The sequence below is a fragment of the Python bivittatus genome, unplaced genomic scaffold, assembly GCF_059951505.1.
Source record: "Python bivittatus isolate LINGU-HERP-01145 unplaced genomic scaffold, Pbiv_v1 ctg000690_np1212, whole genome shotgun sequence".
In the NCBI taxonomy this organism is placed as follows: Eukaryota; Metazoa; Chordata; class Lepidosauria; order Squamata; family Pythonidae; genus Python; species Python bivittatus.
This window is the reverse complement of record NW_028277096.1, coordinates 20,976,800-20,991,160: the sequence shown is the minus strand read 5'-3', so window position 1 is coordinate 20,991,160 and position 14,361 is coordinate 20,976,800. Positions and strand designations below refer to the sequence as shown.

Genomic DNA, 14,361 nt, shown 5'->3' with positions numbered 1-14,361 from the left:
AGATCATCCAGTGCCCAGTGCAGGAATCCACCACTAGAGTACAGTGGTACCTCGGGTCACGAACGCTTCTGTTCACGACCAATTCGGGTCACAAACAGCTCCGTTTGCAAAATGTTGCCTCCGTTCGCGATCTCTGGATTGGGTGACGAACAGGATCCGCGGCTATTTTCCCTCCCGTGACACGTGGTCGTGGCTTCCTGTAGGGAGGGGGACTCTCCCTCCAAGCAATAACCGGCTCCCCACCCGCCTTCCTGTCCTCCACGCCAGAAGTCGCGTCGAGCAAGGTTAGCGTTCTCTCTCTTCGTACTGTATTTTGTTTCATATTTTTGCGTTTTTTTAAAAAAAATACATATGGTTCAGAACGGATTAACCATAATTACACTGAACCTTATGGGGAAATTTGATTCGGAACGCGACCAAAATCAGGTCGCGACCAAATTCAGATGGGTCAGAACAGATTAACCGTATTTACATTGAACCTTATAGGGAAATTTGATTCGGGTTGTGACCAATTCGGGTGGCAACCAGAGTCACGGAACAAATTAAGTTTGTGAACCGAGGTACCACTGTATGTCTAGCTGATGCCCGTCCCCATCCTCTGTTTAAAACTTCAGGTGAAGGAGAGACCAACTCCTAAGGCAGTTTGTTCCATTGTTGAACAGGCCTTATTATTAGGATACTCTTTGTGATGTTTCACCAAGATCTGCTCCTTCTCCCCAATTTAAACCCATTGTTTCTGGTTTTGTCCTGAATTGCGTCATGGACCCCTTGCTATCAAGCACCTGGAGTTGTGTACTTTCATAATATAGGCACCCCTCACTTGCTGACTGCCTTGTTCAGCAACCATCCAAAGTTATTATGGTGCTGAAAAAAATAACTTTATGACCAGTGCCCACATTTACAACTTTTGCAGCATCCTTCAGTCACTTGATCGCCATTATAGTCAGTATGCTTTGTCCTGTGCCTGACCTGTTGGTTTTTTCCCTTCTTGCAAAGTGGAGGGATTGGAGAGGAAGGGATTACAAAAGAGTAAGCAGGCACAGAATGGGGAATACGCATTGACAGCTACAGTATGTGGTAGTGCTGGCGGAGCTGCAAGAGCGCTACACAAACAGCCTGATGTATTCCCCATTGTGTGCCTGCTTACTCTTTTGTAATCCCTTCCTCTCCAATCTCTCCACTCTGTGTGTGTGTGTGTGTGGGGGGGAACAGGTGAGGCACAGGAGAGATTGGCTACAGAAATTCCTTGTTTTATTTTCTTCCCCCCTTGCAGAATGGAGAGAATGGAGAGGAAGGGATTACACAAAAGAGTAAGCAGGCACACAATGGAGAATACACCAGGCTGTTTGTGTAGCAATTCGGGGCTGCCAGCATATTGCTTTCAATGTGTATTCCCCATTGTGTGCCTGCTTACACTCCTGTAATCCCTTCCTCTCCAATAAATGTAAATACAAACATTAATTCCCTTCTTGCTAAATATCCCAGTGCCAGGGTGAGCATTCCAAAGGGCAGGGGAGTGGGGAAAAAGGGAAGCTGAAGTAAAATCTTTAGGAGGCAAACAAAACTCAAAGGTTTCCTCCTTGGGCTGAGATTTCTCTTATCTGACTGTTGTCTTGGCTGCAGCTCTTCCTCAAGATTATTCTCACAGCCCATAGCTCCAAAGGACTCTGGAGGAAGCAGATTATCTGGACCCATTGCAGTCAGGTTTCAGGGCAGAATATAGTACCAAGACAGCACTGATTTACATTTGTAGATGACCTCCGGTGGATCCTGGCCCTCCTTCATCTCTTAGCAGCTTTTGATACCATCAATCATGGTATCACTCTGAACTGGTTGAGGGGGTTGGGAGTGAAGGGCACAGTTCGTTGATAGTTCTCCTTCCACTAAGGTCAGTTCCAGGCAGTGTTTGCGGGTGGGGGTGGGGAGAAGTCCAGACCTAGGCCTTATTTTGTAGGGTGCAACAGGGCTCATTTTTTTCCTGCTCCTATTTAACATCTACATGAAACCACCAATTAAGGTTATCTATTGGCACAGGGTTAAGTATCATCAGTATGCTGATGATATTCATATGTCTTTGACCCAAACATCCAAGTGACACTGTCGAGGTGCTTTCTCAGTGGCTGGAGACTGTAGGTCTGGATGAGGAAGAACTCAGCCCTGATAAGAGTGAGTGGCTGTGGGTTTTAGAGTCCCCTGTGTCACAGAATAACTCTCTCCTGACATCTACTGGCTGCTGGGAGTTTTGCAGTCCAGATCTAGTAACCCTAAAATAAACTTGATAACTTTGCAAACAATTCCAAATTTAACACTCTTCATATTTCAGCCTGAAATACTGTATTTGTTGAAGGGAAGATGGTTTTCACCTGCATATAATTTATCTTCAGAATGGGAGAGTTTTCTGACAATCTGATAATATAGGCAAATGAGAGGTTTTTCTGTCTTGCTTCCTTTAAAGGAAGCTTCTTAAATTTAGGAATTTTTTTTTATGTACTTGTAATTTATTTTTCAAATTTGTACTTGCTCATTCCTAGAAAAGCCTTATGGGTAAATACAGTATAAACATTCCCTGTAATGGTCTGTTCAGAACTTGATAAAGATTCATGAGATAGTGTGGAAAACAATGACAGTCCTTTGTTATTTAGGAAAAGAGCAGCCAACTTGCTAATTCATAAGGAAATCATTAGGAGAAGACTGAAAATGTCTCTGCCCTAATGAACAAAAAGGTAAATTGGGTTCTAAAGTGAAAGTAATCCAGTTGCTGAAATTTCTGTAGCTTTATCCTTTACCCTATCAATAAATCTTGTTAAAGACGACTATGAGAATCTAGCTTTTGACCGAGCTGGCTACTAGAGCCTGCCACTATCAATTCATCAGTTCTTCATTAAATAGCTCTAAAACAACTCCTATTTTTGATGTATGTTGCTTTTGAACCAGTGTGGTGTAGTAGAGTACCAGATTTAGATAGAGGAGAGTCACATTCAGATACCTACTTGACTTTGCACCTTACTAGATGACTTGGGCCATCCCTTTCCCTCTGCCTGTTCTATCTCACAACATGAAGCTAAAAATGAGGAATGACACATTCCTTAGAGGAAAGGTGGGACATGAAGAACCTAGAAATGCTCAGCAGCCAGACAATGTGAATTAATTTCATGGAATCCTCAACTGATATTTCTTGAAACTTTATGTTAAATTATTATTAAAACAGAAGACTTTATGGAGTATTTCAATTCAAATACCACTGCTGGCAACCAAATAATGTTTAATTAATTTGTTCTCCACCTTTCCACTCCCAAGCTGCTCACAAAGAAATTCAGGTATTCCTTGTTTAGCAATTGGGACTGGCAATTCGATCGTTAAGCGAAGCAGTCACTAAGTGAAACCACAACTGTGTTTGTGACCTAACTTCAGCTTTCCTTTGCTTTACAGACCGTGAAGATTATACATGTGAGGATTGATCACAGTTACTTTTTCATCACCATTGTAACTGCAAACAGTCACTGTACAAGGCAGTCACTAAACAAGGACTACCTGTAACAGAAAAGGCAAAAAAGCCCCTCAACTCAACTTCAGTGAAAAATTACACAAATAAGCCCTAAAACCCAAGCTAAGCACTTCAAGGGACCTCAATGTAAACACAAATTAACAAGAGCAAGACTATTGTAAACAAAAAAAATAGCATCTAAGACCCTTCTCAGATTTTCCCATGCGATCTCCCCACCGGCCCTCTAGATGGCGCTCTCTCCACGGGCGCCTGTCACGCCCGCTGGCTGCCGGGCTTCCCTCGTCTTCCCTTTCGCTCTCCCCTCCCCCTGCCTCAGCCTCTCGGACGCCTCCAGCGAACAGCAACCACCTCCACCTCCCAGACGGTCCTGCCTCCCGTCTTTTTTATTCCGCTTTCCCTGCGCCCCGCCCCCTTCGGGTTCCTTGGCCAGCCAATGGCAGGGAGGCTCTCCACGTGATGAGCGCGCGGCCAATCCGCGGAGGCGAGGCCGGGTTGAGGGGGGAGGCGAAGAAAAAGAGGGCGGCCAATGGGGGGGAGGGGCGGAGTCGCTCCCTTCCGACGCTCGCCTGCTCGCGGCCGCCATTAGAGAAGCGAGGCGAGACGGAGGGGGAAAATTGGCGAAAATAAAGCTCTGAGGGGAGGGAGTCGTCCGAGGCAGTCTGAACGTTCAGGGGGAAAAGGGGGGAAGCGACGGCATGGGGGAGACTCGCTGAAGGGGACTGCCGGCTCGGCGAAGGCGGCGGCGGAGGAGGAGGAGGCGGAGAAGGGCATCCGGCGCTCAGGATGCCTCGGCTGGGAAGCCGCCGACAGAAGCACCGCTGAGGGAAGGGACGACGAGGAACCGAAGAGGAATCGCTGCGCCGGGGGGTGGATTTTTTCCCTCCCCTCCCGAAGTCGCCTCGTCGGTCCTCACCTGTCAAAGCCTTTGGGGAGGAAGCCAGAGCCCCAAATCCCCTCAGGAATTTTAATTTTAGGAAGAGAGGACGCCAGGCGGACCCGGGTCTCTTCGTCTTCCTACGCTGGGGAGGCTCGAGACGTTATTTATATCCTGGAAAGTTGTTTTGTTTCGTTTTTAAACGTCTCGGTAGACCCTCTTTTATTTTGAGGGGGGGAACACCAGAGCCCTCCCCTCCCTCGTCGAGTTCTCTTGTCTCCCGTCTCTGGAGAGTAAATAAATAAATATCTTGAAAGGAGAATCTCGTCTTTTCTGAAGAGCGGGGGGAGAAAGAGCATTTCCAGCTGATGCTTTTCCCCAGATTTTTGGTTTTTTAAAAAAATACATAGTATCCGGAGGAATTCCCTCGTCCTCGCTCAGCTTCTCTTCCCGGGTGCGAAGAAGAAAAAGTTTCGTCGGGTTTTTTGGGGGGGGAGGGCTTGAAGAAGAAAAGGGTTTAGTTGCTGCTTTGCGAAGAAAACCTGCATTTGCTCCAGTGGCTGAAAAAAGGGGCGAAGTCAAAGGAACTACCAAAAAAAAACAAAAAAAAACAGTTTCCAGTTCTTATTATTTGCGGGGGGAAAGGGTTTTTCCTCCCTCAACCCCGTCCCGGGGCAGCAACTCCTGAAAAAATTCATTGCGAGAAAAAGCCTGAATTGAGGACACTTCGTGATTATTTTATTTTTGTTATTTTGGAAGATCTCTCACCTCCGTTCAGTGTTTGAAAAAGGAAGTTTCTGGCCGCTGTTTGCAGAAGGGAAATCAAGGGAAGCTCAATTACTCGTTCGCTTCGCGTCTGAGAAAATCTTCACTTTCAAAAAGTTGTTTTTCTGGGAAATTTGGCCTTTTGGAGGGGGAGGAAACGAATTTGGTTGGTTTCTCCCCTTTTGGAAGATTTTTTTGGGGGGACGCGGGGAAACAAGGAATCCACCCCCGATTTTATTTTATTTTTATCGAAGCTGAAGGGATCCAGTGAATCGAGGACAAGAAAGGCTGCTTTTTTTTTTTTTTGGATAAAAGATTGCAAGAGAATCGGAGCTGTGAGTCTTTTTTTTCTTTTTCTGAAAAGCGTCTTGGCCTCTTAATTCGAGAAGGGAATCACCATCTTCCTGGAAACGGACTTTTTCGTCCCCGACTTCACCACTCTTCTTACAAAAAGCAAACCACGGAAGAATCGTTCGCCCGGACTGCGAAACCAACCACCCGGCCCTGGATTTTGCTTCCATGGGAAGTTGGAAGATTTTCAAGGCGACTCCTTAAAGCAGCGGAGAAAACGCGTCTCTGTGTCAAGTGTTGTAAAAGGAGACGAACTCTTTCTCTTTTCCCTTAGGAAGGAGAAGGAAACCGGGGCTGGGAAGGAGTCGCGACGGGCAAACTCCTTCTGCAAAGTGGAAGTTTCCTCTCCTCCTCCCGGCTCCGAATCGATCGGTCCGCCTTTCGGGCGAGCGGACGGGAGGCCCAAGGCAGCCGCGAGGAGCACCGCGGGGAGACTCGGCCCTGCCTCGGCGCGTCCCCTCCCCACCCGCCGTTCTTTCTCTCCTTTCCGCGTGTGGCCGCTTCTTTCCTGTAAATCCAGGGTGACGGGAGAAAAACGAGGCGCTACGGGAGCGGGCTCGGTTCCTGGATTACTTCACACCCGCCCTCCTTCCCCCCTTTCGCTCGCTGGCTGAAGATCGTAAATCTCTCGGCTGCTGCCAGCCCTTTTGGATTCGGTACCCCCAGTCGTCGCCTGCCCCCTCCCTCTCTCCGCGGATTTCTCTCTACACCTTTTTCTGGCCGGGAGGCGTAGAAATTTATCCCCCTCGCTCCCTTTCTTTTGGAAAAAGCCTTCCTTCCATCCTTCCCCAGGGTTAGCTTATTCCTTCGTTTCCTTCGTGCTCCGGGCAGCCCCGCAACACCTCCTCTTTCTCTCCCTGCAGCGCGAGAAAAGGAATAGGCCCGTTCTTCTCCCCCCCCCCGCCATCCCTCCCTTTGATTGTGTCTCCCTCCTTCTCGGTCTGGTGTGGTGTGTGTCGCGCTCTCGCTCTGTCTCTGTCTTTTCTTTCTTGTCGGAGGCTGTGGGATAATGGCGTGCGGGTTGTGGCTGTGAGGATGAGTTCCTGCTTCGTGCCGAACGGGGCCAGCCTGGAGGATTGCCATTCCAACCTTTTCTGTCTGGTAAGTGGCTACTTTGTTTATGGGGGGGGGAGAGGTATTAAAGGGCAGATCGCAAGAGATAACCGTGCAAGGGAAAGGGGGGGGCGAGAGAGAGAGAGAGAGAGAGAGAGGAGATCGCCAGCATAGGGGAGGAAAAGAAGGTGGGGGGAGAGGAATGGAAGCAAAGCAGCCATTTTTAGCATTGCTTCTGCTTGGAGGAGTCCTCTGGAGTAGGCCTTTGCCAGGAGTCGCCCAATTCTCTGTATCCCTCCCCCCTTTTTCCTTCCTTCTTGCAGGGCTATTTGCTTGCAAGTCTCTTTTGCACTGTTCTTTCTCTCCCATTGTTTTTCTCTTCCAGTCCTTTGTTTATCACCTTCTTGATTTTTCTAAACTTTCATTTTCTCTCTCCAGCCTCCTTTTTTTGTTGTAGGTGGTGGCACTAGTAACATGATTTCTTGTGCTTATTTTATCTCAGCTTATTTTCATTCTGGTTAGCCCGAGGCATGTCTTCCCTCCCCCCCCTTTTTTTTTTTAATTTCTCAAGCTAACTTTACTTCTTTCCCCCCTTCACCCCACTCCCCTAATAGTAGCACCCTACTCAGATTGGAGACAAAGTGCCTCTGGGGGAGGGGCCAAATTGTTATTTGTAGGCTCCAGTTTTTTTTTTCTTAAAGGATGGATGGAGGCAGCCAAACTAATCCATGCTCTTTTATAACATTGTTTTCCTTCTTCCTTCTGTGGAAGCCAGTTGAGTTCCTAGCCAGGGCTTTTGCTGACCTCTTTCTCAAGTTTTATTTAAATGCCGATTGGTAGCTGCTTTGACTGGTTGGTGGAAGTAGGTGAAGGGCTGTGTATCTACGGAGCTAGTGCAAGGAATTCAAGGAGCTGGAATACATCTGCAAGAACACAGATTGCTGGTTAGGCTGGCCCGTGCTTGTCCTATTCACTTCTCTCCCCCCACTCCAGATGCACCAACTGTTGCAAATTCTGTTGCTTGACAAGCTAGCAGGATTGTCCTTGTTGGAATTAAAGAAGCAGAAAAATCTTTATTATCTGCTTCTGTTGGGAAAGGGAAGTTATATATTGAATAGAGCATGATGGATAGTTGAAGTGGAGCCCGGGCAACTTCTGCTCCTTTCCATGATAATTTGTGGATCCCTTTTGTGAGGAAGCAGTATGGTGGTTTTGCATTACTGGAATGGGGAGGAAGAAGGTTTTCTTAAAAGTTCTTTTGGTTTATGGTAAAACTGCTTCAAAATTTTCTTAACTTATTTTGCTAGCTTTTTCTCTGTGTTCCTCTATGGTAGAAATAGTAGCAATTAATGCTTTTATTGGAATTCATGTATTTAAAGATGGTTTGGTTCAGTTTAATTATGTCTCAAGTACTAAATAACTTTGCTAATGAGGGGCTTATTGCTGAGGTGTGTTTGCATTGCTGACAAATGCAGACTTCTCAAGGTGCAGGTTCTTTATATTGAGATAATCAGGAGATATACTCAAATGACAGCTATTCAGAGTAACCTTTTAGATGTTTTGACTCAGCTCTTTCAATACTTTATCATTAGCCATGCTGACTGGGTGACATGGGAATTAAAGTCCAAAACATCTGGAATGTGCCCTGGCATTATTAAAAACATTGTTTTTGTTTTTACATCCTAGAATGGAATTTTACTGTGTTTGAGTAACAACACTGCTACTGTGATTTTATGGAGCACAGATTGACGAAATGTAGTGGCTGTGACTTCAAATGTTTGTCACCTGCAAAACAATTATTTTGTAATTTCTAAAGTGTCTCATGTATTTATTCGCTAGGATAAGAAAAAGACTTGCTTGAAAACACTAGATAATTGTGGCTTTGATAAAGTTTGAAACTTAAAAAGAGGACAACCAGTTCTTTCTGCTCTTAATATCTGTTAAATTTTTCTTTCAGGCTGATTTAACTGGGATTAAATGGAAACGATATGTATGGCAGGGCCCGACGTCCGCTCCAATTCTTTTCCCTGTGACGGAAGAAGATCCCATCCTAAGCAGCTACAGTCGTTGCCTGAAGGCTGATGTTTTGAGTGTGTGGCGACGAGACCAGAGGCCTGGGCGCAGAGAACTGTGGATATTTTGGTGGGGTGATGACCCCAATTTTGCAGACCTAATTCATCATGACCTAGCAGGTAAGGCACGGCTTTTGTGATAGTATCATTCTTCAAACTTAACATTTTTTTCTTCAATTTGTTGCTAGTTTACTGGCTTTGATAGGCTTGGCTTTCAAGAAAGAGGGGATGACAGGCATCTAATTGTGTTTGCTTATACGGTTCTTTTCTGCTCGCAATGATACATTTTTATATTTTAAGCTCCTTGTAGTGGATACTCTATTCTATTACTGTTGGTCTGTGAAGGGCCACATACACTGCTAGTTCTGTGTGGAACTTTTAGGTCATTACAATGGCCACAGCCTTAGTGCAGTATGAAAATAAGCAGGGTGGTAAAGGCCACGTGTATGTGCTTGGAATGTTACGCTTCTCTGGGAAAAATGTTGTGAGAGAATTTATGGGATGGCTTTATTTCCATATTTGAAATTTGTTTAGTGGTGTAAGCATTTGGAAAATGTGTTGAATTTATAAGTCTGGCAGTGAGGCAAATAAGATTCAGGTAGTTTTGTCAGTTATTTTTCCCCCTTTTTTTTCCCAAATGGAAGTTGTTACAGTCAGTATTTAAAAAGAGTATTTTTAAACTCAGTATTTAAAAAGCTGTGTTTAAAAACAAAATGGATTAGAGGAATGGAGAGAACCTGTTTTGGCTGATCAAACCACCCACCTTGAATGGATGGTTAGAGATGCCCATGCCTCCTCAATAGACTACATACTTAGCATAAACAAGCTCTTAGACTGAGTTCTTGACATCTTTAGCTAAAAGGATTAAGTAGCAGGTGATGGCACCCTTCTCTGCCTGATAGTGTTGGCTACATGAACAAGTAGTCTGACTTGGTACATGTCAATTTATGTTCTTAATATAATTATGCTAGTAATTGGTGGGAGTGAATAATGTGCATCATTTCACAGTTGTTTATGCACTTGCACATACTGCTGATTAATCCTCTTTTTACTGTCAACAGTTTCCCCCCCAGATCCTAGCAAGAATTATATACCTGTTTAGGCTAAGGAGGTCATATTTTTAAGTAGTAGTATGGGTTATCTCTATGTAACTGAATGATGGGCAGTTTTTCTTTCTTTCTTTTTTTGAAATCCAAACAAAGATAATTGAAGAAAATCTTGTGGGTTTTGTGGGAGCTTTCAAAATGGGCTTACCAGATTTGAATTGCCTGAATTTGGCTGATGTAAAGTGTCCTGTGTAATTGTCAGTAACTCTTAAATGCTGTTTATGAAAGTACTCTAGTTGCAAGTACACAAGAAATAAAGTATTAAATCTTTAAGTTAATGTTCTAAAACAAACTGTGTATCAGCATGTTCACTTCATTGTGTTCACATCCATCTATTGAGCCAAACATCAAAGTAACAGAAAGAGTACAATTGAAAGATTAAAACAAGGTTTGATAAAATAGTGGCAAAAGTTTGGGGAAAGGAGAGGTTATAAAAAGCACAGAACAAGTTAATTTGTGGTGTTCTAGAAAGAGAGTTTTACTTTACCTAGAAAGTGATTTGTCAGTTTAATCTGAAAATAAAACAGTGTAGTTCAGCTGTAAAGCTGGGTATCAGTGGTCTTCAGAACATTTGGACATTCCCTCTAATTTTGGAAGGATCACCTCCAAGCGCTTATTTCTGAAGTTTGAGCTATTTTTTTTCCTCATCTATCCTAGCAAAATGGTGCATCAGTTTGTCCTTGGCAGCAGTATGCTTTACATAAAGATGCTCATCAACCTTTAAATGTCATATTTAATCCTTGAAAAGTTAGCATCTTCTATGTGCTATATTATTGTAATTTAAACATTTACATATTCTAACTGCTGCACATATGTACAAGCTAAGAGTTGTTTCCTGCAGGCTCTCAGACTAACCGACACAATGGGAGAAAGGAATGGGAATGAAAATGGAAAGCAAACATTGGCATTTCCCACCATCTTAGAGAATTGTCTAAAATGGGTATTCCCTTTCAATTGGATTTGCACCCAGAGTCATGCTTGCCTATCCCAAAGCTTGTAGAATTTTAAGAAAGTTAAAGTGCAAATAATATATATGGAAGATACAGTAATAAAACAACCTTTTTACTCCACAGTTGTTTTGAACTAATACAGCATGACTTCTAAGAGTATCATGATTTGGTATTAAAATGAGCTTCTCTTTCAACTTAGAGAATTCTGGAGTGGAAGAATGGCATAAGATATTGTGATATAGAATTAAGAATTATGTCCTTCTTGATAAAACTTGTAATGAATACAAAATGACAGTGCTGTACACATGATCCATTTGATTTTAAAACTGTGTTTGATTTTAATTAGTGTTAAAGGTAAAATTCAATTAACTATGTAGATCCTAGGCTTATCATTTGAGGCAAGATGGGTAGCTCTCTAGCAAGACTCACCTGATGCCTGTATTGTGGTGTTTTTAGTTACAAGTACTTTAGGAAGTAGAATTGTTTGTGTGCTGCTATTTTTACTTCTGGCTTTGCTGTGTCCTGCTGGCAACTTTTAATTTGACCTATTCTGTTTCAACTGTTTTTCTTTTTTATGTTTTTAATTCAAATATCCCTAAAAAACTTCAGTTAATCGATGGTTTAATAACATAATAAATATATAGTCAGTTAATGTAGAAGCCTTGTTGTAAAATTAGTAGTAACTATACAGTATAATATAGGTCAGGAGGAAGCAATATGGTGCTTTCTAAGTTTGTTTTGGATTTAAGCTTCTGTCCCTTTATATTGTTAGACCAGTGGCAAAGTAGCAGTGGTCTAAAATATCTGAAGGGCACACTTGTGCAATGAACAGCTACCCAAACCATTCCCATTTTTATATCATAACAATTTTGCTGAGTCTTCTGTCTGGCACAGGACTTGCCGTGGCAATGAAACAGCACAGTCCCTGGATTCTTCTGTGATCTCCCTTTATTTGCTATAACTTAGGAGAAAGGAAAAGCTTTATGTATTCAACAGCTCAAAGCTAATCAGAATATTGCTAAGAATATTGAATGGATGGCTGTGATCCTAGCAGCAATAATAGGGATGCCTGAAACCTAGAAGATAACTAATCCCTTTACCACAAAGCTGTATTGTTATCTAAGGAATTGTCTTAAACCTGTCCAGCCAGAAGTTCATTTTTCTGAAGTATAGGAGATGGCCTTCTCCTGCTTCCAGGCTATGGAATTCACTCCCTCTTCATTCTCTCTGCCTTTAGAAGAGCAGAAGATGTATTTCTTTAGTATGTATACATTTTTATGGTTTTATTTTGTATTTAAATTTTTGTTAGCTGCCTTGAATAACTTAGTTGAGGAGCAAGGCAGTATAAATTGAACAACATGTATAAAATCTGTAAAGATACTGAGGTATAAATCATAAAAGATCAATTCAGACATATATGTCTAGCAAAATAGACAGGTAATATAGTAGATAAGAGAAAACATTATATTGTAAAAAAAAGTTTCTTCTGATTCTAAGATACTTCTTGTCTTAAATATTTATTGCTGCTTCAGGGATTTACAGGGAACTAACAAACAGCATAACTGTAGATATCAGATGAGTGTTTAAGAATATGCCTTAGGTTTTATCCAGTGAAATCCAGTGAGATCTGAAAGCAAAACATTTGAAATGATCAGTAGATCAAAATAATAATAATCCACATTTTAAGGGTAGCACAGACTTCTCCTCTTGCCAAGGTGATATAACCAAGCCTTGTGTTAGATAATTTGTCCATCTAACCCTTTATTGGTTATTTGAGACCCCAACCTGAGGTCTTCCCTGTTGTTTCCCATCCAGATGTTTTAACTGGAAGGCCAGGATTAGGGACTTTATACATGTGAAGCATGTACTTTATCACGGTTGTGGTATATCCAGTTAAATTGCTTTTCCTAATAAGTTTGTAATAGAAGCAAGATCTGAAAAAGGAGTATTCAGTTTTATAGCTCAGTTTGCTAGTATCTAAGAAGCTCTATGGTAGTTCTGGTGTACCATATGTAATAAAGAAATTGAGAAATTATTATTGCCATGGTGCTGGTTGAATTGTAAGCATAAGCTAATTGGAATTCAATTTGTTTGTTTTAAAAAAACCTCCCTTTGTAATGCTGTAATTAAATAATAGATATGTTAAGTATTTTGATAAGAAAAGGAGATGGGTATAGCCTGTAATCCTAGAATTGAGAAATATATGTTAAAAAGAGGTTCCATAAAAGGAGAGACAGCTAAACATTATAGTGGTAAATCTGTAGCTTCCTTATTTTGTTGTCAAGAGTTAGTTCAGTCATAACTTGCATGGGCTATCTTCTATAAAACTGAGCTGTAACTTAGCGCATAAACCTATTTTTGTCCTTGGCAGTTGCCAAGCAAAGGCCAACAGATGTGTAGGAGTATCTGTTTAAGCTTTGCTTGCTGTTGTGTTATTTGGTAGAAATAAAATGTCCAGAAAGTGAAGGATGTATTACTGGGCTATCATTTGATTTGCAGAGATATAGAAGTGTTTATTTTACTAAAAATTCCTGATTTAGCAGTGTGTAAAGGAAGCTAAAGTATTGCATTGTTAGCACAGATTATGCACTCATGCACTGTGTAAGATTGCATAGAAATGTAAGTATAATTAATGATCTATTAATGCAGCCATCCACTTTTCAAAAGGACCAATTTAGCTATGGGTACCTTTCTATTAAATGACAAGAGAAAATTAGCCTAACTTCTCATTTACTAGAAAACAAACAAAAGTCCCTAATTCAAACAAAACTGTAAACAAACTTGGAATGGAACCACCTGTCATTTGTTAACAACTAAGCCAGTATCTAGGCAAATTTGTCATGATGTGTCATATGAAGGCTTTGTATTTGTGTCTCTAGTTTGCTACTGACAGCTAAGTTTTCAGGCATGTATTTATTACTTTAATTCTTGTCCTGTCTTTTGGTTTTGGTCAGCTTGAGGCAGTATACATACCTAATGTTCCCGCCTCCCTTTTTTTCCCCCCACAACAACAATCCTGTGAGGTGGGTTGGGCTGAGAGAGTGACTGTCCCAAAATCACCCAACTGGCTTTAATGCCTAAGAGAGAACTAGGAGTCATATAACCTGGCTTCTAGCCCAGCATCTTAGCTGCTATACCAAGAGTCCTCCTCCCCCATCAGTTGCTTAACTAATAGTTCTAAGTGGAAAACTCCCAATGCAAAAAAAGACAATTCTGCCTATTAGGCTGGGTCTCCCCCATTGATTTGCAGGGGTAACATTAAACCTGTGGATCTAGAGGTACATTTTTCTTTCTGACATCATCTTTCTGTTCCTTATCAATACTTTCCAGAGGGTCGCCAAAGAGTGAAGTGGATGCAGCTGAGAAAACCTATACGTGCTGTGCATGTTAGGTAGATGATGAACAGCTCTTTGAATTCAAGTCATAACATTCAGCAACTGAGGAGCTCATGCCTCTATTTTAACATTTTTTTAAACAAAGATATTAGTTGTTTTTTTCCCCACAACAACAGTCCTGTGAAGTGGGTTGGGCTGAGAGAGATATTGAAGAATATTTTATTTATTTATTTATTGTGGGATCAACATTACCTTGCAAATGGGACTTCAGAGGCATGTGCATTCTGCATTCCGTTGCAAGGAATAGCAACTCACCATTTTGTTTTAATTTCCCAATGCCATTCTAAAAT

At 42.1% G+C, this 14,361-nt stretch overlaps 1 protein-coding gene across 2 annotated transcripts in view; it reads left to right on the top strand.

Annotated features, from left to right (window-relative positions):
* Nucleotides 1-4,103: 4,103 nt before the first annotated feature.
* The window catches only part of MED13 (mediator complex subunit 13), a 117,459-nt gene continuing 107,201 nt past the window's right edge, over nt 4,104-14,361 (top strand). Inside the window, exons 1-2 of one of the 2 annotated variants that reach the window (XM_088152573.1) lie at nt 4,104-6,596; nt 8,506-8,740. In XM_088152573.1, the coding sequence (XP_088008699.1) occupies nt 6,531-6,596; nt 8,506-8,740 (301 nt within the window). In that variant the 5' untranslated portion in view covers nt 4,104-6,530. The remainder of the gene's footprint in view (nt 6,597-8,505; nt 8,741-14,361) is intronic. The other variant, XM_088152571.1, reaches the window with a different exon arrangement.